Source organism: Salvelinus fontinalis, chromosome 32, assembly GCF_029448725.1.
Source record: "Salvelinus fontinalis isolate EN_2023a chromosome 32, ASM2944872v1, whole genome shotgun sequence".
Classification (NCBI taxonomy): Eukaryota; Metazoa; Chordata; class Actinopteri; order Salmoniformes; family Salmonidae; genus Salvelinus; species Salvelinus fontinalis.
This window is the reverse complement of record NC_074696.1, coordinates 41,342,927-41,365,858: the sequence shown is the minus strand read 5'-3', so window position 1 is coordinate 41,365,858 and position 22,932 is coordinate 41,342,927. Positions and strand designations below refer to the sequence as shown.

Genomic DNA, 22,932 nt, shown 5'->3' with positions numbered 1-22,932 from the left:
CTTCCCCTGACAACAGCTTGTCAGTCATTTTTTTAAAGGGAAAGACACAAAAAGGAACGTCTGAAAACTTAGCTACAGTTGAAGTCGGAAGTTTACATACACCTTAGCCAAATACATTTAAACTCTGTTATTCACAATTCCTGACATTTAATCCTAGTAAAAATTCCCTGTCTTAGGTCAGTTAGGATCACCACTTTATTTTAAGAATGTGAAATGTCAGAATAATAGTAGAGAGATTGATTTATTTCAGCTTTTATTTCCTTCATCACATTCCCAGTGGGTCAGAAGTTTACATACACTCAGTTAGTATTTGGTAGCATTGCCTTTAAATTGTTTAACTTGGATCAAACATTTCGGGTAGATTTCCACAAGCTTCTCACAATAAGTTGGGTGAATTTTGGCCCATTCCTCCTGACAGAGCTGGTGTAACTGAGTCAGGTTTGTAGGCCTCCTTGCTCGCACACACTTTTTCAGTTCTGCCCACAAATGTTCTATAGGATTGAGGTCAGGGCTTTGTGATGGCCACTCCAATACATTGACTTTGTTGTCCTTAAGCCATTTTGCCACAACTTTGGAAGTATGCTTGGGGTCACTGTCCATTTTGATGACCCATTTGCGACCAAGCTTTAACTTCATGACTGATGTCTTGAGATATTGCTTCAATATATCCACATCATTTTCCATCCTCATGATGCCATGTATTTTGTGAAGTGCACCAGACCCACCTGCAGCAAAGCACCCCCACAACATGATGCTGCCACCCCCGTGCTTCAAGGTTGGGATGGTGTTCTTTGGCTTGGAAGCCTCCGCCTTTTCCTCCAAATATAACGATGGTCATTATGGCCAAACAGTTCCATTTTTGTTTCATCAGACCAGATGACATTTCTCCAAAAACTCCAATCTTTGTCCCCATGTGCATTTGCAAACTGTAGTCTGGCTTTTTTATGGTGGTTTTGAAGCAGTGGCTTTTTCCTTGCTGAGCGGCCTTTCAAGCTATGTCGATATAGGACTTGTTTTACTGTGGATAAAGACAATTTTGTACCTGTTTCCTCCAGCATCTTCACAAGGTCCTTTGCTGTTTTTCTGGGATTGATTTGCACTTTTCGCACCAAAGTACATTCATCTCTAGGAGACAGAACGCCTCACCTTCCTGAGTGGTATGACGGCTGCGTGGTCCCATGGTGTTTATACTTGCGTACTATTGTTTGTACAGATGAACGTGGTACCTGCAGGCATTTGGAAATTGCTCCCAAGGATGAACCAGACTTGTGGAGGTCATCACATTTTTTTCTGAGGTTATGGCTGATTTCTTTTGATTTTCCCATGATGTCAAGCAAAGAGGCACTGAGTTTGAAGGTTGGCCTTGAAATACATCCACAGGTACACCTCCATTTTATGTAATTTTCTAAGTTGTTTAAAGGCACTGTAAACTTAGTGTATGTAAACTTCTGACCCACTGGAATTGTGATACAGGGAATTATAAGTGAAATAATCTGTCTGTAAACAATTGTTGGAAAGATGACTTGTGTAATGCACAAAGTAGATGTCCTAACCGACTTTCCAAAACTATAGTTTGCTAATAAGAAATTTGTGGAGGAGTTGAATAATGAGTTTTAATGACTCCAACAGGTATTTAAACTTCTGAATTCAGCTGTAGCTGTTTTGGAGTAAGCAACCTAAAGTCATTCATGGTGTCACGTTCCTGACCTTATTTCCTTTGTTTTGTCTTTGTTTAGTTGGTCAGGACGTGAGCTGGGTGGGCATTCTATGTTATGTGTTTCTATGTTGGGTTCATTTTCAATTAGCCTGATATGGTTCTCAATCAGGGGCAGGTGTTTTACGTTTCCTCTGATTGAGAACCATATTAAGGTAGGTTGTTCTCACTGTTTGTTTGTGGGTGATTGTTCCTGTGTCAGTGTTTGTGTCACACGGGACTGTTTTTGTTCATTTCGTTCATTTATTTTGTGTGTTCCTTCCTGTTCGTGCGTTCATGTTATATGTTCACAAGTTCAGGTCTGTTAACGTCGTTTATTGTTTTGTAGTTTATCAAGTGTTTGTTCGTGTTCGTCTCTCACAAATAAATCAAGATGTATTCACACTACGCTGCATATTGGTCCGATCCTTGCTCATCCTCAGACGAGGAGGAGGACGAGCGTTATACATGGCTAGTGTGGTGGTTAATTTCTGTATTACCAAATGAGGAGAGAGACAAACTTCACACACCAGTCAGAGTTATACTTAAACTACATCTTTAATAATAAGAGCTTTGCAATAGCAATGACTTTCAATGATGCGCCATTTCTAATGAACCATTGAAAGTGACAACACAAAAGTACAAAGATCTTTTATAGCCAAGATACACCCCTCTCAACCTACATGACGAACAACAAATACATAGAATGGTCACAAGGTTAACATTTGTATGAAAGGTATCTATAATACATAGCAGACAGCAACTGCTGTGTCAACAGTTTTCATTGTAAAGACCCGTATCTGGTCCTCCTACTCCAAACTGGAACCGTCTCACCCTGGTACGGTATAGCACAAAAACATTACCTCATGTTATCTGGAATGCTCTTTAGGTTTTATCACCCAAAGACATCGTAAATCTCCTCCGTCAGTGCTATCTCATGGAGGCCCTCCTCAGTAAAACACACACACAATAGTTAACAGAATACTCTATTTTGGCGAATAAAACAACCATTATAATACAATACAAGCATTATAACATAATCTTGCAATTTAACATCAGTGAGCCACATCTTTATCCTCATTATACAGTAAGTTATATATACAGATATCTTCATGTACATTGATTTGGTACTGGAAATCCCTGTATATAGTTCAATTCTTCTGTATTTTATTCCTCTTTCTTTTGTTAGGGACAGTTCAAAACTTACTGGGGTGTGGTGGCTGGTCCAAAATAGGGGAAGGTTGTCAAACTTATTTTTTGCTTTGGGGAGGGTTGTGTGTTTTTTTATTGGGTACAGAGGAGGGTATTGCATTTTTTCTCTGATTTACATTCGCCATTTTACAGGTTTTACTATAAAATGTCTTCCATATAGCCAAATCCTAATCTGCTTGCAAGCGTCTATCCCGTCCATAGCCACAGGAAGTAGAAGTGCTGAGGTTGCTGCAGCAGTAATCCTGTATTAGTGGGCCGATATATCCAGGTGATTCTGCAACTTCGGGAACTTTGGCCCTGCAAGCTTTCAGAAATTAAAATGTATTGGAACACCATTTTACCAGAATTATAATTGTCTTTGATTAGTCTAGAAACAATATCTGATCATGGCTGCGATTGTACTATTCAGGAATGTATATATTTTTGTCATTTTTCTCAGACAGCCATCAGACAAATGTAATTTACAGCACGTCATTAAACATACATTTTAGTTGAAAATTAAATATCATACAATTAATAACACATTTCTTATACATTTGTACATGAACTTGCATTGAATCTTATTTTAAGTGCTTTTTAAGGTTTTCCTAAAATCCAAATTCTCTGTTTGCGGCTTTGACCAGGCCATAATTTCTCAGCATGTTGCCTCGGAACATTTTTGAAGCAACTTGTTTGTCCTTGGCTGTAGCGTGGTGTGTAATTAGCGGCAGAGAAGTCAGGCGCAGGAGAGCAGAACTGGGTAATAATCGGAGATTTATTAAGCAAAACCAACGGCATCCAGAACAACCGCCGAGCGTCGCCTGAACAAGGAGAGGACCCGACTTCGGCGGAAGTCGTGACATTGGCACTGCACATTTTTTGATACTTCTAATTTAACTCTGCAATGAAACAATAAAATCCCTCTCAAGTTCTTCAGAGTTCCTTTTGGGGAATCTTGTCTCTCCATTTTCTTCATCAGTTGATCATACCTTTTTTGTATTACTCAGTTTTCCGCTAAGCTTTATCAAGTTTGACATTTGTCATGCAAAGATCTGTTTTTGAGCGACCTCTTCCAACCTTTTTCCTTCCAGCAAGTATTTGACTTCTCAATCCTGTTGCAGATGATGAGGAAGGGGTATCAGGGCGTGCATCAGGGGCAGATAAGTTAGGGGCAGGTATGATGGCCTCATGTTCTGGCTGCAAGTCATCTGGTGACTAAGGTGTTGTGTTGCCTGATAGGTAGGTCTCCATTGCAACTGTTCTCTTTAAAGTCTGTCTTCTTTTCTGTTGGTTGCATTTCCATTGCCTTCTCTTGCTTCTTTGTTCTCGCTTTGTAAGCTCAGATAGATTTTACTTCTCTTTTTTCTTCCAGTATCTCTCCCTGTATTTTTTCAGATATTCCTGGTATCGTATAGGATAATTTTTTTATTTTGTTGTGACCTCTATGCTGTTTTATGTGGCATCTTCTAAAAACAAAGAGAAATACTACTTACGTTTTCAAATTGTGCACACCTTGGAGCATTTTCTAGATTAAAGGAATTCAAGTCATGATTAAAGAAGTCTAAAGATTTTTTTTTTAAAGTAATAACATAATGGATTTTTGTCATTTCCACCACTTTCTGACATTTCCATCACTGTTAAGTTTGTGATGGAAATTACCGTGATGGAAATTACACTTCTACTGTTTTTGGAGAAAAATGACAGACTGCTTAGCATGCTTTGGCTAGTATTACAGCTAGCATATAGTTTACACTAAATACATAAAATACACTGCTCAAAAAAATAGAGGGAACACTTAAACAACACAATGTAACTCCAAATCAATCACACTTCTGTGAAATCAAACTGTCCACTTAGGAAGCAACACTGATTGACAATACATTTCACATGCTGTTGTGCAAATGGAATAGACAAAAGGTGGAAATTATAGGCAATTAGCAAGACACCCCCAGAAAAGGAGTGATTCTGCAGGTGGTGACCACAGACCACTTCTCAGTTCCTATGCTTCCTGGCTGATGTTTTGGTCACTTTTGAATGCTGGCGGTCCTCTCACTCTAGTGGTAGCATGAGACGGAGTCTACAACCCACACAAGTGCCTCAGGTAGTGCAGTTCATCCAGGATGGCGCATCAATGCGAGCTGTGGCAAAAAGGTTTGCTGTGTCTGTCAGCGTAGTGTCCAGAGCATGGAGGCGCTACCAGGAGACAGGCCAGTACACCAGGAGACGTGGAGGAGGCCGTAGGAGGGCAACAACCCAGCAGCAGGACCGCTACTTCCGCCTTTGTGCAAGGAGGTACACTGCCAGCGCCCTGCAAAATGACCTACGGTAGTGTGGCGAAGTCAGGTAGGAGACCTGCGCCCACTTCCCATGCTTACCGTGGAGAGCGGGAGTACGGGCAGACACCGTGTTATGTGGAAGAGGGCACGGTGTCTCCTGTACGTGTGCATAGCCCGGTGCAGGTTATTCCACCTCCCCGCACTGGCTGGGCTAAACTGAGCATTGAGCCAAGTGCCATGAAGCCGGCTCAACATATCTGGCCTCCAGTACGTCTCCTCGGGCCGGTGTACATGGCACCAGCCTTACGCATGGTGTCCCCGGTTCGCCTACACAGCCCAGTGCAGGTTATTCCACCTCCCCGCATTGGTCGGGCTACGGGGAGCATTCAACCAAGTAAGGTTGGGCAGGCTCAGTGCTCAAGGGAGCCAGTACGCCCGCACGGTCCGGTATATCCGGCGCCACCTTCCCGCCCCAGCCCAGTACCATCAGTGCCTACACCACGCACTAGGCTTCCTGTGCGTCTCCAGAGCCCTGTTCCTCCTCCACGCACTCTCCCTGTGGTGCGTGTCTCCAGCCCAGTACCACCAGTTCCGGCACCACGCACCAAGCCTCCTGTGCGTCTCCAGAGCCCTGTACTTACTGTTCCTTCTCCCCGCACTCGCCCTGAGGTGCGTGCCCTCAGTCCGGTACCACCTGTTCCGGCACCACGCACCAGGCCTATAGTGCGCTTTGAGAGACCAGTGTGCCCTGTTCCTGCTCCCCGCACTAGCCTTGAGGTGCGTGTCTCCAGTCCGGTGCCACCAGTTCCGGCACCACGCACCAGGCCTACTGTGCGCCTCAGCAGGTCAGAGTCGGACGTCTGCCCAACCCCGCCTGCACTGCTCGTCTGCCCAGCGCCGTCTGAGCTGCCTGCCTGCCCAGCGCCGTCTGATCCATCCGTCTGCCCAGCGCCATCTGAGCCATCCATCTGCCCAGCGCCATCTGAGCCATCCGTCTGCCCAGCATCATCTGAGCCAGTCAGGAGCCGCCAGAGCCGCCAGCCAGTCAGGAGCCGCCAGAGCCGCCAGCCAGTCAGGAGCCGCTAGCCAGTCAGGAGCCGCCAGAGCCGCCAGCCAGTCAGGAGCCGCCAGAGCCGCCAGCCAGCCAGGAGCCGCCAGCCAGTCAGGAGCCGCCAGAGACGCCAGCCAGTCAGGAGCCGCCAGCCAGTCAGGAGCCGCCAGAGCCGCCAGCCAGTCAGGAGCCGCCAGAGCCGCCAGCCAGCCAGGAGCCGCCAGCCAGTCAGGAGCCGCCAGAGCCGCCAGCCAGTCAGGAGCCGCCAGAGCCGCCAGCCAGTCAGGAGCCGCCAGAGCCGCCAGCCAGTCAGGAGCCGCCAGCCAGTCAGGAGCCGCCAGAGCCGCCAGCCAGTCAGGAGCCACCAGAGCCGCCAGCCAGTCAGGAGCCGCCAGCCAGTCAGGAGCCACCAGAGCCGCCAGCCAGTCAGGAGCCGCCAGCCAGTCCGGAGCTGCCCTCCAGTTAGGAGCTGCCCTCCAGTCATGAGCTGCCCTCCAGTCATGAGCTGCCCTCCAGTCATGAGCTGCCCTCCAGTCATGAGCTGCCTTCCAGTCATGAGCTGCCTTCCAGTCATGAGCTGCCCTTCAGTCATGAGCTGCCCTTCAGTCAGGAACTGCCTTCCAGTCAGGAGCTGCCTTCCAGTCAGGAGCTGCCTTCCAATCAGGAGCTGCCCTCCAGTCATGAGCTGCCCTCCAGTCATGAGCTGCCCTCCAGTCATGAGCTGCCCTCCAGTCATGAGCTGCCTTCTAGTCATGAGCTGCATCTAGTCCGGAGCAACCATTCAGTCCAGAGCTGCCTCTCTGTCCGGAGCTGTCCTTCAGTCCGGAGTTGCCCCTCTGTCCTGAGCTACCTCTCTGTCCTGAGCTACCTCTCTGTCCTGAGTTGTCTATATTTAGGAGGGGCCTTGGTGAAGGTTCCTGGACCATGGTCCGGGGCGAGGGTCGCCACTCAAAGGACGCTAAGGAGGGGGACAAAGACAGTGGTGGAGTGGTGTCCTCGTCCACCGCCGGAGCCGCCACCACGGACAGATGCCCACCCAGACCCTCCCCTTGAGTTTTAGGGGTGCGTTCGGAGTCCGCACCTCAGGGGGGGGGGGGGGGGGGGGGGGGGGGTTACTGTCACGTCCTGACCATAGTTCTTATGTGTTTTGCTTGTTTAGTGTTGGTCAGGACGTGAGCTGGGTGGGGATTCTATGTTGTGTGTCTAGTTTGTCTGTTTCTGTGTCCAGCCTAATATGGTTCTCAATCAGAGACAGCTGTCAATCGTTGTCCCTGATTGAGAATCATATATAGGTGGCTTGTTTTGTGTTGGGGATTGTGGGTGGTTGTTTCCTGTCTCTGTGTTGGTGTTCTGCACCAGATAGGACTGTTTCGGTTTGCCACACTTTGTTATTTTTTGTTCGTTGTAAGTGTTCAGTTTTTTTGTTTAATTAAACATGTTGAGCACTGGCTACGCTGCGTGTTGGTCCGATCCCTGTTTCACCCCCTCTTTTAGTGAAGAGAGGGAAGGCTGCCGTGACAGTACCATATAATTTTTGGTACTATTTAGCATAATTGTGCGTTACTGTGGTAGAATGTATAATGCAGGTTAAAACCATGGTATTTCCATGATCCACATTTATACCATGGTAAAAATGAGCCAATATCGTGGTATTATTTAGGTACATGGCAGTACCATCATACTTCAAAGTTAAAACCATGGTACATTTCCATGACTAAGACTATACCATGGTATGAATGAAAGTACCAAAGTAGTCATTTCCATTGGGGGTTTAGGCTGGGTTTCTGTAGGCCTTTAATCACTTTGTGACAACTGCTGATGTTAAAAGGGATTTATAAATATATTTGATTGATCATCATTATATTCATTCATTGGACATGGGCATGAGCTCACCGGAGCTGAGTACCGGTGTTGTACCAAAAAGCTCCCCCCTGCCAGATGCGACTTGCTTGCTAGTTGAGATTTCTGATCACATTAGGCCAGGGGTGTCAAAGTCAAATGGACGGAGGGCCAAATAAAAAATGTAGCTACAAGCCGAGGGCCGGACTGTTCGAATGTTCATTGAAAAAATTTTAAATGACGCATATAGTCTAGTGAACCTAATTGAACCTACTGAAAACCTAACAAATATATTCCAATATGATCAGATAAATAAAGCAATATTTTCTTATGGCTCTGTCAGTAATCTTTAATTTTCAACAGACACAAAAGACAAATTTCCTTTATATAAAAATCCCCATAACATGAACATTAAATGAAAGAAACCGGTATTCAAGGCACCATCAGTAGCCTATATTTTCTATTTTAGCAAAAGTGGGCTAAATTTACTTCAAAGAAAAAAACAATAATAGCAATTTTCTATCATCCACTCAACTGAAATATTTTTAAAATATAATTGGATTGAAATACAATAAAATAAAGTGCAAAAATCTATTAATCAAAAACAACACTTTGTTTAAGGAGAAGTAACATGCAGTGAAAACAAATATTAAACTTTAACTTTTAAACTTGAACTGAGTAAAAACTCTAAATATGTGATTGCACAGTAATGTTCACTTGTTTGAGGTTGAGGGTGATACTTGGTGGTGTCCCATCTTTTCCACAAGTTCATCAATGTTCGGGGTAAGGCTCTGAGCTGAGGAAATCCTCAGAATTGAGTGGAGGTGTTCAGCAGTAAGTCGACTTCTGTGTGATGTTTTGTTCAGGTTCATCAAAGAAAACAGTTGTTCACACAGGTATGTGCTGCCAAACATAGACAACGTTTGAGCAGCCTGGATGCGCAGCTGGGGCATTGTGTCGGGGAGGAAACGGGCGAACTCCGCAGCACCCACTGCCGCATATTTTGCCCTCAGTGCATCATTGCATTGGAGGTCAATCAACTCCATTTGGAGGTTTGGTGGTGAGCTTTCCACGTCAACAGCAAATGGGTTACCGAGCAGTTCCAACCTGCTTTTTTGTGCTTCAAAGTCAGCAAATCGGCGTCGAAAGTCAGCGGCAAGCATACCTATTTTATCAGCCAACTGTGCGCTCGGGAACGCACTGGTAGAGAGCTTCTCTTTCATGGTCTGGCAGCTGGGAAAGTGGCTCAAATTTTCTTTCCGCATCTGCGTCTCCCACAGAGTCAGTTTGGTTTTAAATGCCTTCACTGTACTGTACATATCAGAGATGACATGATCCCGACCCTGCAGCTGCAAGTTCATTGCATTCAGATGACTCGTAATGTCACACAGAAAAGCCATTTCACACAGAAACATTTCGTCTCGGAGTTGTGTTGTGTCTTTCCCTTTGCTGTCCAAGAACAGACAAATCTCCTCACGAAGCTCGAAACATCTTTGAAGCACCTTTCCCTGGCTTAGCCATCGCACCTCTGTGTGATAAGGCAAATCACCATGCTCCGTTTCTAACTCCGTCAGAAATGCCTTGAACTGGCGGTGATTCAAACCTTTGGCTCTGATAAAGTTAACTGTGCGCGTGATGATGCTCATTACATGCTCCATTTTCAAGGCTTTACCGCACAACGCTTCCTGGTGTATGATACAATGATAAGCTGTCAGCTCACCTGTCGCGTTTTCCTCTTGCATCTTTTCCCGTATCTTCGCCACCAGTCCGCTCCTGTGTCCACACATCGCAGGTGCTCCGTCGGTTGTCAAACCCACGAGTTTTTCCCAAGGCAGCTCCATCTCATTTACACATCTTGACACCTCTTCATACAAATCATGCCCCGTAGTTGTGCCATGCATAGGACGTAAAGCCAAAAACTCCTCTGTCACGCTTAGGCTGGAGTCCACTCCGCGGATGAAAATTGACAACTGGGCAATGTCAGAAATGTCGGTGCTCTCATCCACAGCCAAGGAATATGCAATGAAATCTTTTCCCTTTTTCACAAGCTGCTCTTTTAGATTGATGGACAACTGGTCTACTCTCTCGGCAATGGTGTTTCTGCTCAGACTCACATTTAAAAAGAGTTGCCTTTTTTCTGGGCAAACTTCGTCACAAACTTTAATCATGCAGTTTTTGATGAAATCCCCCTCCGTAAATGGCCGGGCTGATTTAGCGATCTCTTCTGCCAAAATAAAACTGGCCTTGACAGCAGCCTGGCCTTGTGATTTGGCTTTTTTGAACAGAGCCTGTCGAGATTTGAGGCCTCGTTTTAATTCCTCTGCCTTTTGTAGCCTTTGTTCCATGTCCATATTCTTGTTTTTGTCCGCGTGTTTCGTTTCATAATGTCGTCTCAGATTATACTCTTTCAGTACCGCCACACTTTCTCCACACAGAAGACACACAGGTTTTCCAGCTACCTCCGTGAACATATACTCCGACTCCCACCTTGTTTGAAACCCCCAGTTCTCAGTGTCCACCTTCCGTTTTGCCATTTTTGATGGGTATCTGAAAGTTAATTTTACTGTGATGCTGACGACTGCTGTGCCAATAAATATTGAAATGAAGCAGCCTACTGCTCGGTGCGTCACCGTTGCATTGTGGGAAATGTAGTATTGGTGCGTGTAAAAGATCTGCGGGCTGCCGGCTTGCTGCGGTCTGCGGGCCGGTTCTAATAATAAATCAAGATCATCCCAGGGGCCGTAAAAAACCTTCTCGCGGGCCGGATGTGGCCCGCGGGCCTTGACTCTGACATATGTGCATTAGGCTGTGTTTCATTTTATTTTTTATGTTGGTTTGATCGTGGGGGAGGCAATAGTAATGTCTGCAGTTTTCAGTTTGGCTATTTGTTTCAAGTGTATTAGTCTATAAATAAATCTCGTTGACAAAATTCGTGATCTCTCCCATGTCTTATTTGACTAGTAGTTGCTCTGAAAAAAGATCCAATCAAATTTAGGCAGTTAGCCTAGTGGTTAGAGCATTGGACTAGTAACCGAAAGGTTGCAAGATTGAATCCCCTCACTGACAAGGTAAAAATCTGCAGTTCTGCCCCTGAACAAGGCAGTTAACGCACTGTTCTGAGGCCGTCATTGAAAATAAGAATTTGTTCTTAACTGACTTGCCTAGTTAAATAAAGGTAAAATAAAAATAAAATAAACATCAGCTGATGTCAAAGTGCTGTACAGAAACCCAGCCAAAAAACCCAAACAGCAAGCAATGCAGGTGTAGGACGGTGGCTAGGAAAAACTCCCTAGAAAGGCCAGAACCTAAGAAGAAACCTAGAGAGGAACCAGGCTATGAGGGGTGGCCAGTCCTCTTCTGGCTGTGCCGGGTGGAGATTATAACAGAACCAAGATGTTCAAATGTTCATAGATGACCAGCAGGGTCAAATAATAATAATGACAGTGGTTGTCGAGGGTGCAACAGGTCAGCACCTCAGGAGTAAATGTCAGTTGGCTTTTCATAGCCGATCATTCAGAGTATCTCTACCGCTCCTGCTGTCTCTAGAGAGTTAAAAACAGCAGGTCTGGGACAGGTCAGGATTCCATAGCCACAGGCAGAACAGTTGAAATTGTAGCAGCAGCACGGCCAGGTGGACTGGGGACAGCAAGGAGTCATCAGGCCAGGTAGTCCTGAGGCATGGTCCTTGGGCTCAGGTCCTCCGAGAGAGAGAACGAGAGAATAAGAGAGAGCATACTTAAATTCACACAGGACACCGGATAAGACAAGAGAAATACTCCAGATATAACAGACTGACCCTAGCCACCCGACACATAAACTACTACTACAGGAGGGGTCAGGAGACACTGTGGCCCCATCCGACGATACCCCCGGACAGGGCCAAACAGGCAGGATATAACCCCACCAACTTTGCCAAAGCACAGCCCCCACACCACTGACATGTTTATTGCTTGCCTACATTTTACGCCCTCTTTATGTCCTCCCCACTTCTAATTTCCTTAATTTTGTGGCTAGTCAAATACTTTCTATAGAACAAACAGGATAGGCAACCGAAATTAATAATTAATGTACGTGTTATATTAAGAGGGAGTAAAATATAGGCAAGCAAACATTTCAGAACAACTACTAGTCGAATAAGACATGGAAGCGATTACGAATTTTGGCAGAGATTTATTTATAAACGTATACACTTGAAACAAATAGCCAAACCGAAAACTGCAGACATTACAAGTGCCTCCCCGCTATCAAACCGACATGAAAATCAAATGAAACGCAGCCGAACGTGATCAGAAATCTCAACTAGCAAGCAAGTCGCAGCAATGAAGACTTGAGTGCGTGCGCGGTCAAGCAAGTAGCAGCAATGAAGACTTGAGTGCGTGCGCGTTCACGCGAAATTGGGTATTCTGGCAGGGGTGCGCTTTTCGACACCTCAAAGGTTCTACTGCTTGATCTCCTGTTCCTCTTTTAGAATATTAATATAGTAGTGTAGTGCTTGAGCTTCATACAGTATGCAGATAGGCAGCAACTGCTTCTCCAATAGAAAATCCCCGATCACACTTGTAGGCGATGTCATTGCGACATCTGTTAGCTAATCTCGTGCAGAACAGGAACGAAAATGAAAACGTGTCAGTTTGTCACTTTCACAGGTTCTGAGTAATAACAGGTCAATGTCTTAAGACATTGGCTCGAATCTAAGTTGTGCCTTTAGATTTCGAGAAAATTAACAACTAAGGAATAATATTTCACTTCGCTCATTGACTTCTCAAACCCCAGCATGGTCTGTTTCGCAAGTGTTCCCGGAAGTCTCGCGGTTTAGAAACGCTGTGCTTTTTAAACTCCTCCCAGTTGTTTCTTCTTTTTTTTTTACGGAAACGGAAAGGGTGGTACACATGTAAAGTGAAACCTCGAAGCTAGATCTCGTCTGCCCGAGTTATTACTTTGTCAGTAAACAATTATGGCGGCCGCGGATCCCTGGTCCTCGAGTCATGACAGGCCCGCAAGCAGAGGAGAGTTCCCGGCTGGTGAGAGCAGCAACGAGCGCGATGGCCCGGGAGGAAGCGGCGGAGAGGGAGAATCCGAGCCAGATCGGTCAACATTTGAATGCAACATTTGTTTGGACACAGCAAGGGACGCTGTCATCAGTTTGTGCGGGCACTTGTTCTGGTACGAGCCGTGGTATACTTTCGATCAATCGCGAGTAATAGGGAATGTTGTTGCATTCTAACAGCTTACTTACATACATAACCAGCGGGCATTGCCTTGTTTACCTTTTAACACATTTCCTTTAGCTTACTTCTATGCAATAACAAGCGGGTTGTTTGTCGGATCACACCCATACGTCGATGACAAATGCATGCACAATGTTTGTGTATATAGTTAACAAGCAAGATGGCTAACTTGAAGTCTAGCTAGTAGATGATCTACTAGATAACGTTAATCACGGATGAGTGTTGGTTGGCTGAGTGTCATACATTAGCCAACCCAACCCATCGAAATAAAGTGCATTTGACTGATATGCTCCTCACCTCAACTTTACAACATTGATTCACACATTTTATCAACATTAACTCAATTTAGCTAGGTAAGTTAGATTGTTGTACGATCTCGCTACCTGGCTTTAGTTGGCTACGTTGCGGTGGTCGTAGCCCTCGATCATGACTTTCAGTTCCATTACACAGTTCAATCGTGCTTCTACATCTGCATTGCTTGCTGTTTGAGGTTTTAGACTGGGATTCTGTATAACACTTTGACATAGGCTGACGTAAAAAGGGCTTTATAAATAAATGTGTTTGATTGATTGAAGAGTCATTGGGCGAAGGCTTATTCTGTATGGGTTAGTTTTGTTTTTAAGAGCCCAGACGCTCGGTCTGAACATTAACACGAATCGCTTGCCTTACGGTATTGGAAGCATAATGACCTTATCATTCATATCAGCGACAAATAATAATAAAAAGGTTCAATTGATACACTCCTTTTATAGGGTTCCCATGCGGCCATATTGTCATGTTACAGCGCTTGTTTATGGAAAACATACGGAAGACAGTGGACTGACTACCTGTGCTAATTAGCGATCTGCGTCTCTGAACACCGTGTTAACTCAAAAAATGGAAGCCACAAACGTGTTGTCACTGAAAATACTGTCAGCTGCAACTGTGTGTTTTGCATTTGTGAAATCTTTTTGATGTCATATGAAAGTAAAGGGATTTATGGTTCTAGAACCGTACCGCAATTTAGAATCGATCGTATTTCGTCTGTTTTGGCTTCCAGAGCCAATTCGCTAGTCTGAATACTAATATGTTTAGCTAACGTGCCACTCCTTGTCATTGTCACATGACATGGAGTACAGTGAGTGGATTAGCTAAAGAGACTGCTACCCATCCTACCAATTCGCCTTTAAACACAACATGTAAGGTCCTTGGACTAAGGCTCTTTTTATGCCATTATTGGGCTATTCTGGACGTAACCTAGTTGGCTAGCTATCAGCATCTTGCCAAAATCATTATTGTGGAACTTGAGTCATGTCCCCTTTTCAGTTGCACCTGTGTGCAAGCTACAGCAACAATGTATCGATCTGACGTTTGCAATGTGACAGTGAATGCCTCGCTTGCGCACACCTGCTCGCTGCATGGAGCTCAATCAGTGGTTGAGGTTGAGCCTCTGCATTGGGTTAATAACTATTACACACTCTGCTATAGGCAATGGTTAACTTTGGTGAACCTCACTCATTCACTAAACAATAATTGATTCTACCAAGCACACATCGTCACCAAGCACACATCGTCACCAGCTTAGATACTAGCCAACATTGACATGTGAATCATGTTTTACAAAAAGCAGGCATTGACCTTCAAGGTTCTGCAAAGTTGTTGGCTTAAGGTTGCATTGTTTGTATTGTAAACATGCATGTAGTTGGTCTCACTGACTTATTCATGCCTTATTCAGTAGTCACGTCTACGTTTCATTTCAGATTAGGGGCGAGTGTGTGGAATTGGTGTCAGAGGTACTGTCACTATAAAGGGGTAAGAATAGACCCACAGTGTCCACGACATAAAAGACTCACTCCAGTACAGTGTGTCGTTTACAAAATAGCCTCCAACACTACTCAACAAATTGGATGCAGTCTATCACAGTGCCATCCGTTTTGTCACCAAAGCCCCATATACTACCCACCACTGCGACCTGTAAGCTCTCGTTGGCTGGCCCTCGCTTCATACTCGTCGCCAAACCCACTGGCTCCAGGTCATCTACAAGTCTCTGCTAGGTAAAGCCCCACCTTATCTCAGCTCACTGGTCACCATAGCAGCACCCACCCGTACGTAGCACGCGCTCCAGCAGGTGTATCTCACTGGTCACCTCCAAAGCCAATTCTTCCTTTGGCCGCCTCTCCTTCCAGTTCCCTGCTGCCAATGACTGGTACGAACTGCAAAAATCACTAAAGCTGGAGACTCTTACCTCCCTCACTAGCTTTAAGCACCAGCTGTCAGAGCAGCTCACAGATCACTGCACCTGTACATAGCCCATCTGTAAATAGCCCATCCAATCTACCTCATCCCCATACTTTATTTATCTTGCTCCTTTGCACCCTTGCACCCCAGTATCTCTACTTGCACATTCATCTTCTGCACATTCTACCATTCCAGTGTTGACTTTCTATATTGTAATTACTTTGCCACCATGGCCTATTTACCTTACCTTCCTTATACTACCTCATTTGCACATACAATATATAGACTTTTCTACTGTATTATTGATTGTATGTTTGTTTATTCCATGTGTAACTCTGTTGTTGTGTGTCAAACTGCTTTGCTTTAGCTTGGCCAGGTCGCAGTTGCAAATGAGAACTAGCTTGTTCTCAACTAGCCTATCTGGTTAAATAAAATCAACAGTTGATGAGCAATAAGACTTGATGGAACACACATTCCTGAACTGTTCTCAATGAAAAATAGATTTTTTATTTTTTATTTAAAAAATTGAACTAGCTATTTCATGTACATTAACACTATTCCTCTTTGCATGAATAATCTCGATTTCCTTTATAAAAGTGTATCATTTAGTGAGAAATTATTTGGAGATTCATGTCTCACTTATACTAAAGTAAGTCCACTTGAATACCCCTATCCCCGTTGAGGGTGAAAGGCTTAAGCTTCCAATAGCTGATATTGAGCCCCCACGTGGGAGATAAGGAGGAAGTCTCCTTCCCTAGAGCCAATACCTATATTTGAATGTAACAATGTAGCTGAAGAGAACTGTGGAGAGTAAGAGTGGTCACATTTTCTGCAGAGCAGACACTCATTTGACGACAGGAGCATCTCGGTAGTCTGAAGAGGCTAATTTCCTCTTCTTCGTCATCGTTGGCCTGAAAACCCATGCTAGTTGGAAAACAAGCATGTATGGTTGATGCTTACAGAAATTTGTTTTTGCTGACCATATCCACATTTCAAATGAAAGGTAGGAGATGGGAATGCCACTAATCTTGAGATTTCTTCTCTATTGTCCTTTATTATGGGAAGGCAAGTCCTCTTCCTGGTGTAAACATTCTGTTGGTTAATACTAAGCTCCCCTAGACTCTGTGTAAATTTTCTGAATTTGACCAGGACAGTGTTTTTCTAAAATTGGAGGATAGAATAAAATGTTACACAGCCCTAAAACTTGAAATCCTGACAGGCTGGTGTTTGAACCGGTTAGGCTGTACTGAAGAATGAAAATATATATTTTGATGTTTGACACTTCTCAATAGAGGGCTTATTTCATTGTCGAACCTCCAGTCTTGTCCATGCGCTAAAATATTGCAGTGGACTGACGGTGACTAATCACTTGATGTAAAACATCAGTGGGTATCTGAGACTACATTAGGCTAGATTTCCCTGACAAATAATGTCTCATTTCCATCTAATTTAGCCTACTTAGCACAGGTAGCTAGACTAGAGTACACACTTCACCTGTCTCCCACAGATCTAATGTGCAGTCGCTGCTTTTTTTCCACTGATGCCTAAATAAGCTCTTCACCTGACAAAACCCTCCCAGAACCATGGTCACTGCCCAGCTCTACAAATGCTGTTTATGCTCCATAGAGCCACAAACCAGTTTCAGATTGCAAATGTATGGCACGCTTTTAGCCCATGTGTTGTCACCATAGACAACGAGAAGGGGCAGCTCCATTTCACCATTGTCTTAGGGGCTTTGGATGTTCTCTTCCTTGTCTTAGGGGCTTTGGATGTTCTCTTCCTTCTATTTCTATCGTTGTCACGTTCACGATAGTCCTCTTTGTAACCATGGTTTTTGGAACCAACAATGCCGCGCTATGTTACATCTACCATCCTGCTGTCCCACAATGCAGCAATCTGGCCAGCAACGAGGCGCGATGGTGCTAACGAGCGATGACAGATGGAGCTAATTAAAATGAACGATGGGGAGCCGGGATAATTGGAATCACTCGCATGGTTAAGGTCAGAACAGGGTAACCAGATGCACCCCCTAGGTGGGGGCCTACCGGGAAAACAAGGCGAATATGGATTCCAAAATCTAGCCCACTAACTAGGCCTATGGGAGAATCTCAATTGCATACTCCTCGTCTCTTCTCGCCTCAAAGCCAATTGGAGGAGAAGGTCAGAGGAGAGCGACCTCTGACTTTCTCATCCATTGTGTTTTGAAAATGAGACGAGGAGAGAGGAAGCGAGGAGTATGCAATTGAGAATCACCCTGTGTGTCAATTCAGACCCAATTAAGTATCCGTTAGGAGGTTCCTCCAAATGTCACCAGGTTTCTAGGTGATGCCATAATACCCACTTTAACCATTTTTTCCTTCTCTCTTTCACAGCTGGCCCTGCCTTCATCAAGTAAGTATTCCATTTCAAAGGTGTTATCTTTAGTTTCACAGTACGGGTAAATATTAGCTACACCTTTCCTACTGGTTGAAACCAGCCCTCAATCCCTGTCACATGACCTGAGACCAACCTTGGTCAGTCAGCTGATTTAGTGCAGCTTGTTGATAATGTTCTTAAAGTCACATTCATTACACCACTGTCAACCCCCTTTTGTCCTCAAGGTGCTGTAGATTATAGCACAAGCTGTACATGCACCGCAACATGATTAGAGTTGCATATCCTTCTCCTTTATTGTCTGAGAACAAGTCAATGTTTTTCTTTCATTAGTTACTGAGTCAACTCTGTTGATAGAGTGTCAACACTAGTGCCTTGTGTACCCAGCTGTCGTACTTGCTCTGCTGCTTAAAACTCTCTTATATTGATGACACACAGAAAGTGCAAGGTATAATTTGGAATTATTTTGCCCCTTTTTTAAAATTTGAATAAATCATTCTACTACAGTATATTGATTAGTCCTTTTACATAACACACTATATCTCATAGATCTACCTTGTGTGTTGCTCATTGTAGTAAGTCAGTGCATGCCAATAGACTGACCGTATTGAACAGACAGTAAAGTATGGCTTCTGTCTCTCTTTCCCTCCCCTTCTCTGTCGTGCAGTGGTTGGAGACACGGCCCAGCCAACAGCAGTGTCCTGTGTGTAAAGCGGGCATCAGCAGAGAGAAAGTCATCCCCCTCTACGGCAGAGGGAGCTCCAGCCAAGAGGACCCGAGGTACACTGTGTGTGTGTGTTTGAGCGTGCATGGTTGTACACATGTGACACTGAGAAACTGCATTGGTTAACTGGTGTTTCGTCCTCCAGGTTGAAAACCCCGCCTCGGCCTCAGGGACAGAGAACGGAGCCAGAGAGCAGAGGGGTGAGGCCTCCTCTTCATTACTTACATTAGAATGAGTTTAATATGACTTTTTATTGCATGGTTCTTTGTGTGTTCACTCTATTTGTAATGAGTGACCACTATTCTGCTCTTTCCTCTTCTTGCAGCCCTTCCAGGGGTTTGGGGACACTGGCTTCCACATGTCCTTTGGGATCGGTGCATTCCCATTCGGCTTCTTCACCACAGTCTTCAACACCAATGACCCCTTCCACAGAGCAGGTACACACAAACAGACACCCACACAACCATAATGTATTCCTTGACACAATGGCTATTGGCTGATCATTGCAATGTTATCACTGCCCCCCCCTTCCCCCCCAGACGCATACGCAGCCGATCACCAAGGCAACCCTGACAACGGCAACAACTGGCAGGACTCTCTCTTCCTGTTCGTGGCCATCTTCTTGTTCTTCTGGCTGCTGACTGTGTGAGGGAGAAGATGGATAGGAAGGTGGAAAAGGAGAGGTGTAGGGATGGGGGAGTATGTGTGTGTATGTATGTATGTATATATATATATATTACACACACATCAAAGCATCAGGATGGACCGACTTTCTGGCTCAGTAGTGACTGGGAGACTTTAGACTATAGATGGGTGGTGGTGGGATGACTGTCAGTTTACTCTTAGCAAGCGATATCTAATGCAGCAAACAAACGAGTCAAATATGTGTATTCCCCCCCCCCCCCCCCCCCCAAATGATTTACGAGATTCATTTGGATTGGGAGAGTACACTGAGACACCACTTTGTGGTGGTGGATGATACCCAAACGTGAGGGTGAGTGAAGCGAAGTCAATCTTTCGACCTTTCTCTGCATTTGTACATAAATACACACACACACACACACACACACAGTGGATACCTGGGTTGAAGCGTGGGGGCTGACTTTTTAGGGATGGGTCTGGTGTATAGACTGGATCAGTGTTGAGAGAAATGGTTGGATTGAGTTAATTGTAAATTAGGGGAGTATGACAATGATCACTAAGTAACTTTACTGTACAACAATACCTATGTAATGGGGTTAACATAGAGATACAGTTAAGTCGGAAGTTTACATACACCTTAGCCAAATACATTTAAACTCAGTTTTTCACAATTCCTGATTTAATCCTAGTAAAAATTCCTTGTTTTAGGTCAGTTAGGATCACCACTTTATTTTAAGAATGTGAAATGTCAGAATAATAGTACAGAGAAGGATTTATTTCACCTTTTATTTCTTTCGCACCGAAGTGCGTTCATCTCTAGGAGACAGAATGCGTCCCCTTCCTGAGCGGTATGACGGCTGCGTGGTCCCATGGTGTTTAGACTTACGTACTATTGTTTGTACAGAATAACGTGGTACCTGCAGGCGTTTGGAAATTTCTCCCAAGGATGAACCAGACTTGTGGAGGTCATCAAATTTTTTTCTGGGGTCTTGGCTGATTTCTTCTTTTGATTTTCCCATGATGTCAAGCAAAGAGGCACTGAGTTTGAAGGCCTTGAAATGCAGCCACAGGTACACCTCTAATTGACTCAAATAATGTCAATTAGCCTATCAGAAGCTTCTAAAGCCATGACATCCTTTTCTGGAATTTTCCGCGCTGTTTAAAGTCACAGTCAACTTATGTAAACTTCTGACCCACTGGAATTGTGATGCAAGGAGTTAAGTGAAATAATCTGTCTGTAAACAATTGTTGGGAAAATTACTTGCGTCATGTACAAAGTAGATGTCCTAACCAACTTGCCAAAACTATAGTTTGTTAACAAGAAATTTGTGGAGTGGTTGAAAAATGAGTTTTAATGACTCCAACCTAAGTGTATGTAAACTTCCGACTTCAACTGTACTTAGACAAAATGGAATACAAAAATTACCCTTCGAAGGAATTTCAGGTTTAGGCTATTCCCCAAATATTAGAGCTTGTTTGGTTTTAAGGGAGGGTGAAAATGGGATTATAACCTGATACAATAAAAATAAAAATTGCTATAGACACTTTTTTTCCCCAGGCCAAAGAGCGATGTATTACCGTCAAGTATGATTTGGGGAAAATGTATTTGAATAGTCCTGATTACAACTAAACTGATTCAATTTTTGTCTGTAGATTTTAAGAAAATAATTTATGAATATTCTTTAGGATGGTCTACAGACGGGTACAATAACAACTTTGTATATTCTCTTAACAAACTGCCATTGCACTGTGAAGTCATAGATAAGACAGGCCTAATAATGTGGACACGTTATGAGAGTTCTTTGTCATATGTTAACAGACTAACACTATTGTAAAGAGTCATGAGAGTAGTGTACGGGAAGGCTGGAGTGAGCAGTATTGTGTACAGTTGTGCTCTGGAGAATTCGCCACATATGAGTAAATACTGTATGTTGTCACAGTATTTTCTGGGGGACAGTTAGTGGAACATTTAAACCTACAAATCAAAATGATCTGGAACACAACACAGGATCTTTTTGATCTGGATGAAATGTACTAAAAACCTGTTCTTGGGGGTTTGTAGCTGGGCACAGTGCTACAAAGGAAAATATGACAGTCACGTTCATTAAGGCACAACATAGCAAAATAAAACAAGTGTTTATTGGACAAATTCAGATTGTACCTGTTTCACTGTTTTATACAGTTTACTTCTGTTTTGTGCCTACTGAACATGACCCAGGTGCATAAGTCAATACAGTGTTTATCAGATCCTTTTTGACTTAAGTCAGAATGAGTATTTGATGTTATCTGCAGCTGAAATAAATTAAATGCGATGAGCAACATGAACTGTGCCCAATGTGACATGGACTATTATAATTGTAAGATTTCAATGAGTGTTTCTCCTGATTGTAAGTGTTTGTGTGTCTGTCTGTATATACACATTTGTATATATGAATATTGTAAAGGCTGTTTTTACGTGTTTCCGAATGACCAGCCATGGCAATGAGACAAGATGTGAGATTGCTCGAGTTTAACCTGGCCAGCATGTCATGATGTAGCAGAGTCCCCCTCTTCCACTCAGTGAAAGACAAGTTACATTTCTGTACTCGTACAATGCACTCTAACCTATCTGACCGGTATATGAGAAGGAAACAGAAACTCCCATTTCACCCTACCCATTTCATTTTGATACAACTCCTGTGAAGTCTATGAAATGGGTTGAAGATCAAGAGTGTCCAGGGACTCTGTAGCACCTTACCAAACAGCACCAGCCCAATAACATCCATGCAAGGGGTTGAGTAAAGGAAGGGCTATGGGGGCATGAAATGATGGAAGAGGGTGGTCTTTCTTGTGATGTACAGTTGAAGGGGCTAAGTAATTTCATACATATCACTGTCTGATCAAGCTAGGCATTTGTATTCTGAGTCTTTTGTGACACAAAAGATGGAAATGACATTTGTTTTGCAAGTCTTTTGCTAGATGACACAGTGAGACATTGTGCAAAACCGAATGGTCACGGAGCTGTGGAAATGTTTTCCTGCACTCTGAATAAATAGTTTAATAATACATTTAATGTAGCCTGTGTTGTCTAAGTTCTTTGTGCACACTTATGAAGTTGAAATGTGTATTAACTGTCCAAATATGCTGAATTTTGAAAGGCACATCAGTGAAACTTGAGATCTATTCAACCACAAAGCATAAAATTATTTTGAACACATATGAATGCAACATGGAACAACTTCAAAGATTTTACTGAGTTACAGTTCATATAAGGAAATCAGTAAATTGAAATTGAAATTAATAAGGCCCTAATCTATGGATTTCATATGACTCGGAATACAGATTTGCATTTGTTGGTCACAGATTTTGTTGGCCACCTTTTTTAATTTTTTTATCTGAAAACTCACTGGTCAACTGCCTTGCTCAGGGGTAGAACAACATTTTTACCTTGTCAGCTCGGGGATTCGATCCAGCAACCTTTCGGCCCAACACTCCTACCTGCCAGGCTACCATTTCCCTCATGCAGCGCGGCATCTCATTCGCATAGAGTTGATCAGGCTGTTCATTGTGGAATGTTGTCCCGCTCCTCTTCAAAGGCTTTGCGAAGTTGCTGGATATTGGTGGGAACTGGAACATGGTGTCGATCCAGAGCATCCCAAACATGTTCAATGGGTGACATGTTTGGTGAGTATGCAGGCCATGGAAGAACTGTGACATTT

At 43.9% G+C, this 22,932-nt stretch overlaps 1 protein-coding gene across 1 annotated transcript; it reads left to right on the top strand.

Moving 5' to 3' along the window:
* The first annotated feature begins 12,911 nt into the window (after nt 1–12,911).
* Nucleotides 12,912–22,286, top strand: LOC129831355 (E3 ubiquitin-protein ligase RNF5-like). The gene is made up of 6 exons (XM_055894693.1): nt 12,912–13,213; nt 17,868–17,886; nt 18,536–18,648; nt 18,738–18,792; nt 18,918–19,029; nt 19,132–22,286. Exons 1-6 carry the CDS (start codon nt 13,005–13,007, stop codon nt 19,239–19,241), a joined length of 618 nt encoding a protein of 205 aa, XP_055750668.1. The 5' UTR covers nt 12,912–13,004; the 3' UTR covers nt 19,242–22,286.
* The last annotated feature ends 646 nt before the right edge of the window (nt 22,287–22,932 follow it).